We start from the raw sequence: 11,691 nt of genomic DNA on the forward strand, positions 1-11,691 counted from the left end.
AAGACGATTATTTTGTGTATGGACATTATTATCTTATACTTAGTACTTGTAAAATAAGATCTTTACAATAAAAAGTAAATGCAATATAAAAGTATGAATCTTACTTCTGTTTCTAATGCTTTTACTTATTTTTTTACACTTTCAATGATTAATTAACCACACTACCAGACTCAGATATACCTACGGCCTACGCCTAAGTATATAGTCTGTCTCTGTCTAACCCTTACAAGCAGCACCAGCCACGCTCACGCTACGTCATCGAACTCGTCAGACAGATGTGAATACGCAGTATGCGTTCCGTCCCACTCTAACGCACCTGCGCTACGTCATCCATCACGCTGAACTGATCTGAGACGCAGTATGCGTTCTTTCCCGCTCTAACGCGCATTGGCCGCACAATTACGTGCGTTAGGTTTATTTTCGTTACGGAATTTCTTGATTCAGATATTGAAAAACTCTCTCGTTTTTTTAATAATTTTAATACTTTATAAAAATATGTATTTACAAACAAATTAAAAACGGAAATATTCCATAATAGGCTCACATGCTATTCACGACCTAAACAATCCGATAAAATTCAGTCAATTTCCATGAAACCATGATTAAAATATATTAAAAGTTAAAACCTCCTTAATAATGACACTTAAGATCAATCGTAAAATCCGTTCCGTTTTAAGTTGAACGCATTCGGGAACTATTTTATTAAAAATAATTATATCCTAATCATAACCACGATTTAAACCGTTTATCTTAGTTTAAGCACTAACCATGCAACTTAACTTTCTTAAATCACCATAATACAATTTGTACATTTTACTTAAAACTGTCACAATTTAACTTAATACCTGCCCGTTTAACAGCTTCATTTCCAAACGCCTTTAAAACTAAGTTTAACCACTAGTCTTAAACCACTTAACACAATTTCAGTGTAAATCTAACAAAATACATTATTTACATTTGAAATTAAACTACTCAGACTAACTTTTACCACTGTTAACGAATGCAATTATAATATCAGCCTGCTCTTCTTTAACGCCTATAACTAGCAACTGTGATTTTGAAACTAGCAGGAGTGATTCGCCGTCGATTTCGTGCTCGTAGAATGATGACGACGTGCCCTTCCAACCACTGCTTGACAAGTGGTTTGTTAGTTGTTCCATCTAGAATTATTAGGGTGGTGTTTAGCAGAGACAAGCTGTGTGAATGGCGTTTGACGAAAACGTAGTGGATTTTGTGAGGAGTCATTATTAATGCTTATAAATTAAGTGGTATGACATAGTTCGCGCCAAAGATGTAGTTAAAAAGCTAAGTATCAAAGGCGTGTGACAAAAGTGTATCGTATATTTAAAGCGTTTGTCAAGTGTATGCCAATGGCTTATGTCAAAAGTGTATCATTAAAATCATGTGTCAAAAGTGTATCGTATATTAAAAGTATATGTCAATGGATTATGTCAAATGTGTAACGTATATTAAAAGCGTTTGTCAATGGCTTATGTCAAAAGTGTATCATTAAATCACGTGTCAAGAGTGTATGTCAACGATTTATGTCAAAATGGTAACGTATATTAAAATCGTTTGTCAAAAGTGTTTCTTAATGGCTTATGTCAACAGTGAAGTCCCAGTCCACTACTTACTATTTGTACTTAAATGAACAATGTCCTTGGACCAACGATATAATCATTTTTAATTTAAGAAAAAAAAATCACTTTAGTCGGATGATACCAAAGTTTTCGTTAAAGATTTGAAAAAATATCAGTTACCAGATCATAATATTTGAAATATATTTAAAATGTTCTGTAGAAATGACCAGTACTAAATATATATTTACCGTCCAGTTTTTGATGGCAGCTGGTGTTAGGCGACTGAATGGGGTCCCTAAAAAATATAAATTCAATTATTTTCTTCTAAAAAGGTATAAGTGTCAGTATATTTTACTAAATTATCGATTATTAAAATGACGGTACAACGCTCGACGTTAGTTTTTCACTACTATTTCTGAAGTCGGGTAAATTATTATACAAAAAAATTATTTAAAATATCTCTAAACGGACTTAACCGAATCCAATGAAATTTAGACTGTTGAAGTGTATTGAATGTTATTGAAATGTGACCAACTCGTATCTCGAAATATTTTTTGCGCTTGTAGAACATCACTTCGATCCTCGACTCGAAAATAGCAACCAGATGCCATTCATTCCAGCTTCAGTGTCTTCAAGAAACTGCAGTAATACCGTAAAGGCCAGCAACGCAATTTCAATTCACCTGGTTATAGGTCAGCAAAGACTATCGTTAATAAAACATTTTTTTTTTCAAATCGAGGGTAGTTCACCAAAATACATACCATCACTAATCAAACATTCGGTTTTCTTTATCTTGGCTTTTTTCTCATTTAATAATTCTTTCTCATTCGTTTTCTCTTCATCTGCCTGTATGTTGGACTCTTTCACAATTGCAACGGACGGTATCTCATCTTCCAAGTCTTTGAATGCATCTGAGCTGAGACGAATCGTTTTTTCAACGATCGGTTTGTGAATCTGAAAACATTAAAGTCTTTTAGTTATCTAGAGCAACGACGGAGCAAAAATAATGGTAATGTAAATGTAAATGGTAATTTTCCCAAAAAAATCCTAATATTACTAGAAAATTCTAATATAAACTATACTAATACACAATTACTAAAAAGATAATAAGTAATAACTTAAGAAATTGTTAGTTATTGAACAAAAGAAATAGTAATAAAACTAAAAATGGTAATATACCTTAAAAAGTGGTAATATACTTGAAAATATAACTAAAAAGACAATTTATTCAACACCTACCGGAAAGGCCACATTGGACTCTTGTATAACGAAACCATCCAAAACATGTGTCAAGACATAGTCTTTATCATTAACGTCTTTATTAAACGCCTTATTAATTTTCTTAATATCTTCATCAATTGGAATATTTTCCTTCGTGTCGACATTCAAAATTCTGCCTCTTGCTTGTGTAAACACAGTTTTTCGTTGTAATTTATCTTCATTAATATCAAGTACGTGCAATTTACTTTTGATTTCATCAGGAGATTCACTTTTACGTTTTCGATGTTCGTTACGTGTATTATCTTTAGATTCTGTCTGAGCTGGTTTATCTTCGACATCATTTGGATTATCTAGTTGAGCGATTACAATTTTGTTATGTTCAATTTTTGGATTATTCCTTTCAAGATTTACTTTAGTCGGGGTTGATTTAGTAGGACCAACAATATTTACATTTGCAGCTACTGCTCCACGAGCCAATCCATTCGATGCAAGTCCTATTGTAACGTTTACAGAATTTGCACTAATACCAGGCCCTTTTATGGTATTAACAGAATTTGGAGCAAAATTAGGTCCATTAATTGCATTTACAGAATTTGGACCAATACTTTTGATTGAATTTGGGATTTTAGCAACTGTAGCTACTGATTTATTGATAGTTACATTACGTAATGGTCCACTTTTAGCAATATTAATTGCCCCATTCGCAACATTTGCGTTAATACCTATTAAACTTGGCACATTTTTAACAGTTGCATTAAAAGCACTCAAATTTGTTGTATCATTTTTGTTAACATTGGTTACTGTCCCACTTAAATTAGACATAACAGGGGTGTTTATACAATTTACCCCATTACTAGGCAAATATAGATTAGAATTTGGGGCTACGTTTGATATTACTACGGCATTATCTGTCATACGGTGTAATGTATTAGGGCCTATATCGCAATTGCTTGCTGCGTTAGACTTTGTTTTGACTGTATTTATTGACATTTGAGTCATATTCGGTACTTGAGACACTCGATTTGATGCATTTATTGGTCCATGTATGGAAGTTGCGTTTATTGCTCCTATAACATTCGTCATAATCGTATTTTCATTTGCGTTAAAACTATTATCAATTACCCCATTTATATTATTATTGGGATTATTAAAATTGCTTGCTTCATTTATGGCAAAATTCGCCATAGCTCCTCTATGCATATTCAGATTTAAATTATCGCTTGCCATTTCTCCATTGATGACAACATTCTTCATAGTTACTCTATTGTTATTTACATTTATATTGTCATTTGTCATTGCCCTGTTCATGGCAACATTGCCCATAGTTACTCTATTGTTATTTAAATTTAAATTGTCGCTTGTCATTGCACTGTTTATGGCAACATTCCCCATACTTGGTCTATTGTTATTTAGATTTAAATTGTCGCTTGCCATTGCTCCATTTATGGCAACATTACCCATAGTTACTCTATTGGTATTTAGATTTAAATTGTCGCTTGTCATTGCACCGTTTATGGCAACATTCCCCATACTTACTCTATTGTTATTTACATTGAAATTATCGCTCGTCATTGCAACATTTATGGTATTTGACATTGTTCGATTGATATTTGGGTTTAAACTATCCCCTGCCATGCTTACATCATTAATTCCTCTAACATTTGCAGAGTTAACATTCATCACATTCATTGATCTTACATTAGATAGACCATTCATTTCGTTCATTTGCAACGGTACTCTCTGGATGTTAGGGAATCTTGCTCTAGGCTGAATCTGCCGGTATGCCCTCGGTCGAACGCTGCGTGTCGGTCGCATCGGACGGATTTGCATGAAATTAGTTTTATCTTGCGTCATCGGTGGGTTTTGATATATCTGGTTCGATTCTACCATAAATCGTGGGTCCACGTTCACATACATGGGGTTTTGGACGTACTGCTGTAAATATACATTTTGATCTACGGGCATATATGGTTGTACGTAGTTTTGCACATAGATGATTTGCGCTGTGCTGTTCTGTAGCCATGGTGGTGGATTGTTTGGATTGATCACTAACGCTGGCACGTCGTCTGAAAACAGAGGATTCTGTTACACTCAACAAATCTAGAACGTTAACGAAACTAAGCAATGTCTATCTCTTCTGTACAGCGCTTAAGGGGGGTACTTAGAGGCGTTGAGAACGTGAAGAAACTGACCGTGGTTTGGTAACACAGAAGGCAAAATATAACGGGGCCGTTCACCAACCAGATAGACCGATCAAGTGAAATAGTAATCGTCCTTCAAACTATACACTGTTATAAGAGGGTGAACGGAAACTGGTGGAAACTGATTGTCTGCTTCAGACATAACTACCGACTAATGAGAGAGAGAAGGCGAGAATGTGATTGATTGACCGAATTAGCAAATTTTTAGAAATTATTTTTTTTTCCTTACAGTTTTTTTTAATCTTACCCTTGTAATGTATACTTATAATAGTCTGACAATGCTTTTAAATTAACTGCAAGTTCTTAAATCAAAGAGAGAGAGAGAGACAAGTACTCCGTCAATGGTTAATCACCTATCAGCAAGGTGTTGTTAAATAGGAGGACAGGCATTACTGTGGGAAAAATCAAACGAGTAAGGTGTAAGACAGAAAATATTTAAAGTACAGTATATACACTAGGTTCGGCCTTGGGCCCATATGCCTCTGGTCTGGTGAGACAAGTTTTGAGGTCAAAAGCATCTAAAAACATGGGGAGTTTCGTGTATAATTAATAGGCTAGGCTAAGTGGTTGTTTTGTGATTGTAGTGATGAATTTGGTGTCTAATTAATAGGCAAATAGGTACTTTGTGCTTGACGTAGTTAATTTAGTGTCCCATTCATAGGCTAGTCTTTGCTGCGATCGCGAATAAATAATTTATTCCTGGCTTTGCAGGAACTCTGTTGTGCCACAAAACTCCTAGATTTCTACAATTATGACATTATTAAAATGACTGTCACATACCTCGCTGAACCAGCAATTGAGTGTTATAAACGGGTAATGACATTGCACCTAAAACAAAATATTTTAAATTAAATTAAATTAATTAAACATACTATATTCTGACTAAAAACACATTTTGTTTATTAATTAAAGGAGCAGGAAGCTCAACTGATGTTAAAAGTGCCCACGGACAATTAAACTGTTCAAATCAAACAGAATTGAACAGCATTGGCGATAGACCAGTTCGAGTCTCCAACGGGAGACGCCATCTCTCACTAAATCTGACAATGAGCGCAGAATTCTCCACAGGGCTTGTTTGAAGGCCGGCAGACAGAATTGGTACGCTGTTTAAAGGAGCCGAGTCGATTTGGTGCCGAAATACTTCAGCGGCTAGCTATTTCTACATAGAAGTGGTGCAAAAAGTGCTTTAAAAAACCCTTAGTTGTGGAAAGGACGTCGAGGTGATACTGTAATTGTATGCATACAATACAATACGGTGTAATTCCTGCTTCGACGTCTGATGAAACTCAGCCTTAGAATAAGTTTTACTCCTTTGAGCACTGTCCACATTAAATGCGGAAGATACCGATATACCCCACTTCTCTACGCCGCTCGTAAAGTCCCTGGTCATCGCCAAATACGCCAAGTATTCCGATGCTGGCTGTTGCACCCTATTTAAATTAACTGTTCACGACAAGATACTTAGCACAATGATTAAACCAACATGTGTGCTATGATAAAACATAGGCCTGTATAAACGTGATTAAGTGTTGAACGGATTTTTATACAGTTAACACTAATAGTGTATTATTAGGAAGGTTTTAATAATAGTAAATTTTGGATTTATATGACTGAAATTTAACAGTTATTGTCAAAAAGCAAGTTGAATTTATTAAGATCGTTACATATGAAACAAATCCTTTATTAAATTAATAATAGCCCAACTAATATGTGAGTAGATAGTATTCACATACATATAATTATTTAACCAATGTTTACAAATATTGTAAAACATATTTTAGAAGAGTAAGTGTGGAGTTTCTTTCCCATTCTTCTCCACGCGAAACTACCTTTTGGAAGGGGCAACTAGAGTCATCTTTATATTTTATTTAACATTCAAAAGTCTAATTGGAAGACATGATTTGACTTTTACCCTTATGCGAAATGAAATCCTGTTTGAACGCGATTAAATCATAAACTAATGAACAGATTTTTACACACTTAACAACAGTAGTGTTATTCTTAAAAAAATGTTTAATTTTCTTATTAACACTTCTTTGCATAACAATATAAAAATTGATCTTTATTAACTGAAAGCGTGGGCATATTTTAGGGAGAGAGACAACCCAACGCATGGACGCCGCCACAAGCAATGACATTTAAGTGAACATGACGATCCTTGAAATGTGGACTTGGCTACACAAGAAAATAGTAACACATTTATTTTATTTAATTAAACTATATAAAATATTTAATTTATTATATTTGAAAAATAGTGAGAAAGAGAATAGTTTAAAGCCGACGAAATTATCCAGAGCCTAGCGAGTAGCTTTGTAAAACGAACGTTCTAGAATGTTCGCGACCGGCCGCATTGCGCGCTTGGCGCCTAGCTGGTCGCTTAGCGTATATCCAAGTAAACGAAAGTGTTGGTTTTTTGTCACTAGGCGCGAGGCATTTTAACAGAATAAAATGTATGAATTATTAATTTATTTATCCAAATGAGTTAATATTCCTTTAACTTTACTGAGAAGTAGATCAAATGTTTCTCTTGCCATACGCAAATATTCGTAGAATTTGTCGTCAGAATTACGCAACTGTTTATACAGAACATTAAACTCCCCACGACTTGACCGTGACTTATTTATGTCTTGAATCCAAGTTGATGGATAAGGCCGTATATTTCAATACTGAATTTTCTGTAAGTAGCAGTTTTAGAGCTATTTTTGAAAGTCACATCGGGTAAATGTGCCGACAAGGAAATGACCAAGGCACTTAGCAACCCTAAGCAATCCTAGCAAGTAGCCAGAGCGCAAGCTACTAGGCTCTAGTCGGTAAGCAAGGCGCTTGTCTGTCCGGACGTAGCCTTAGAGCAGTTAAAATTCCTTCACGTGCATCGGCGAGATAAGTTTCAGAAGAGTCAGTCATAAAGGGATGTTTAGTAGAGTTTGGGCGTTGAAACTTTAGCTTTTTACACTTCCCTTATTCGTTGGTGTCAATTAGCGTTGAGTGAGAGGGCAGCCCCTGGGTATACCTATCCCTTAACTTCTTGAGAAATTATTTCCAAATTGTTGTGGTCTCTAGCAGAATGACCAGAACTAAGGAATACGTCTGGCCAGAACTACACCAGTAGTTAATCCCATAAAAAAAGTTATTTTTCTTTTTTGATTATTATTTATTATGTCAGTAATAAATGTTATGTTGAATCATCACTCCTAAATATCTAGGATTCCTAGATCTCGCGAGATTGTTTCTCAAATCCACGAGATCTCGAATTAAATCTCGAGATTGCATTGTCGAATTTTAACAGAATTCTTAAACTAATTCCGTGGCCTATTGGAAGGGCATGCCTGGCTGCGGAAGATGGACGTGGGCAAGAAGTCCTTTCCTGTTACAAGAAACAACAAACGAAATTGTGCTACAGATGGCCATAGAAGTTACCGAATCAATTCGACTTAGGGTCCTACAGTTTCTTTTTTAAGAGTTGTTTCTCAATTCTTAAAAGGCCGGCAACGCAACCGCGTAGTGGTATAAAGAGTGTCCATGGGCTAGTTTAACATTTAAAAGCATGAATTAAACTGTCCAAGAAGGTTGTACATAGTACACAAACATAGTATAGTATGTGGCGCAACATATAAAAACCGTCACTACCTCAGAGTTGAGAATCGAGTGACTAGGCTAACATAAACTCAAAGAACGTCCTTCATGACCTTACAAACTCCATCCCGCTCATACACATCGCGCCATCTCTCTCCCTCACCCTCGCATTCTACATTCAAATCAGCAAAAAATATCAAGTAATAATTCCATTAAAATTCCAGGCCTATAGAATGTAATATACACTTTATTGCATTCGATTAAAGACGAAAATTGTATGAACATGTTGTATTTATCAAAATTAGTGTTGCGTTAGATTTTCAACCCAATTCGGTTGATATAAAGTACAGTCTACCATGAATAGAGTTAAATTGTAATCTTCTAAGAGCGGTCCCTTCATGGGACGGCGGACATTTTATTTTTGTTCTAGTGACGTGTGATGTATGTCGATAGGCGACTATAATAATATTTACTATTTATATTTTAAACTGTGCTACTAATGTAACGTGTCTTAGGTAATCTAAACTAAAGAGGCAAAACGGAATCAACACGAAACTGAAATATCTCTGAACAATAATACACCAATCAACATATTATCCGAAGAATTATATAGATAAAATTAAATATCGATAAATGTCTTGAAAAAGCACATCCCTAGCGTAATTTATGGGCCGCCATCGTCGTTCTGCAAATCCCAACCAAACTATAAATAAGTAGAACGTGTAAGCAAAACAGATATATCCGGTTAAACAGTGTTAGAAAGAGAGGTGAAAACAGCTGTTATTTGAAATCATGGATTATAGTCGATATAGCTCATTATTATTATACGGCTATCACAATAATATGACCACGGACATATAGGTGGCCATTTTAATTATTAAAATATTCAAATGTCATTTTGTCAATTAAAAAAAAATAAACCGTTCCAAAATTAAGTAAAACTAGAACGGAACGTAAACCTCTATTTATTATTGAGAAATAAGATTTAAATTTGCGTGACAAAACTTATCGAGTGACGTTATAACAATACCAAGACTAACCAGAACGTGTTTATATCCCGTTATATATGTTATCAATACTAAAAATAATAAGCTAGAAACATAAACAACACTTACGTAAACCGGTAGTCAGCTGCTGATTCTTCAAATAGCGAAAAAAGTATTAATTGTATTAAAACGCTCCAATAGCACAGACTCACAACATGATTCAATACGTAATGGCGGCCGGTCACGAATGCCGAAAACACAACGCCTCTCTACCACCAAACACGACATGGTTGAGAAACAGCGATGCTGTCGCTCGCCGTCCAACAAAAACTGCACGATGCAATATCGATTTTAGCGTTACCCGACATTGGTACGGAGGACGCGCGGCCAATGATAACAGTGGTGGCTGAAAGGCATGGCATTGGACGGGACGTGTTTCGAAATTCAAACGCTCTCCTTCCATAGACGACATTTTTCTATCCATCTCTTTCTAGCTTATGGATTTTAATAATAACAAAATAAGAGGATTGACAGATTACGAATGTATATTGTCAATAAAGTCTAAATTGGTATAACATATGAATAATTCATGATCAAATTTTAGTATTTGGACATCATTTTTAGTGTATAATATTATGACCTGAATGTTCGCTGATATTTAACCATTCAGTCAGCTTTCCTTACCTAATAGATAGAAATGAGCGACCAAAGTCCTTTTTGTAAATGAATAAACTGCGAACAGTCTCTACATAATATATTACTTTGTTCATTGTGAAAGGATAACAATTTTATCGACTTGTACCTATTTGGTTTGTAGAAATTTGTACTAGGCCCGATTTTTAGTATTTAATTAATGTCGTAAATGTGATTAGATTTTAACGATGCTTCTAAAATGTGAGTATATAGATTATAAACTTTGGGAGAGTTTATACCTATTTGCAAAGAAACTTAAAATTCAGATTGAATAATTGTAAAATACCGAATAAGCAGCCATTAAAAAAAGGCAAATGTCATTAATTATCATGAGTCATACGAACAGATTTTGTAATTGTTATCAAAACTCATGGTCTAAATGTTCTTCCACGCCATAAATGTGCAGGTTCCTTTAAATTTTTAAACTAAACTAAACCAACTTCTTTTAACAGGAAATAACGCAAATTCTATGAAGAATACTAAACGGTATTTTGGCAGAATAAATAGTAGGTATTTGATTTATTTATTGTTTTTCATTCAATTAAAAGATGCTCTACCTATTTCTATCCTCTCGCCACTTAGCATCAATGAAAAAAATATTTCAGCTTAGGTGGCAGTAACAGAAATTAAGCCAATTTTATATAATATGCTTTTAAATTCTTCTAAAGTGTTTATAAGTGGCTTCACATAACCAGTACATATTTCGAGAAAATCATTGATTTGATTATTTTGATGCTGAAAACAGTATTTTCTATATATTAATTTACTTTTGCGCAAAAGTGGCCTAGAGCCGTTCGACGAATTTAATCAGTTTTTTTATGGCTGATGATGTGATATTCTTAATTTATTTATTATGTATGTAGATTTATAAGAACGAGAGAAGGAGAGCTTTGTGAAATTCAAAAATCATTTATTTATGTAAGTATGCTTCTAATTTTTCATTTAGACTGCCAGTCCTCAAATCAAGGGCGCAGAACGGAAGAGAAGCACAGGCAATAAAATCTCCGCTATTTTTTTAAATCGACAAGTTTTTTTTTTCTTTTACACTTTTTCTGTTTCTTAACTTAATAAACAATAATAAAATAAATTAAAAGATTTGTCCTCTATCAGCAGAAGGCATGTTGAAATAGGAGCACACACATACTTGTGGGAACAACACGCAAATACGTAGTAGAAACAATTTATATTACCGCATACACGAATTCAAGTAGGTATGACCAGTCACCACAAGTAGCACACATGGGTATAAGTACAAACTAAGACTTCAAAAGCACCCCAATCAGCTAGCAGGACAGCTAACTATACGAGAATCTGCTCGACGATTTAAGCGACGAGACATTTGATTTGACATTGACATTGACCAGGACAACCCAACTTTGTTTAAATAAGAATAGGCAGGCTCCGCTGGGAAGAGCGCCTAACATGTCAAGAAGCACT

General features: G+C 34.7%; 1 protein-coding gene across 1 annotated transcript; it reads right to left on the reverse strand.

The window, feature by feature from the left end:
- Nucleotides 1-481: 481 nt before the first annotated feature.
- LOC110993435 (putative uncharacterized protein DDB_G0282133) lies at nt 482-9,775 on the reverse strand. Its single transcript, XM_022259701.2, has 6 exons — nt 9,691-9,775; nt 5,783-5,830; nt 2,820-4,867; nt 2,342-2,534; nt 1,829-1,875; nt 482-1,160 (listed from the first exon to the last, which is right to left on the reverse strand). The coding sequence occupies exons 2-6, from the start codon at nt 5,823-5,825 to the stop codon at nt 978-980; spliced, it is 2,514 nt and encodes an 837-aa protein (XP_022115393.2). The 5' UTR covers nt 5,826-5,830; nt 9,691-9,775; the 3' UTR covers nt 482-977.
- Between the last annotated feature and the right edge of the window lie 1,916 nt (nt 9,776-11,691).

This window comes from Pieris rapae, chromosome Z, assembly GCF_905147795.1.
Source record: "Pieris rapae chromosome Z, ilPieRapa1.1, whole genome shotgun sequence".
Taxonomy (NCBI): domain Eukaryota; kingdom Metazoa; phylum Arthropoda; class Insecta; order Lepidoptera; family Pieridae; genus Pieris; species Pieris rapae.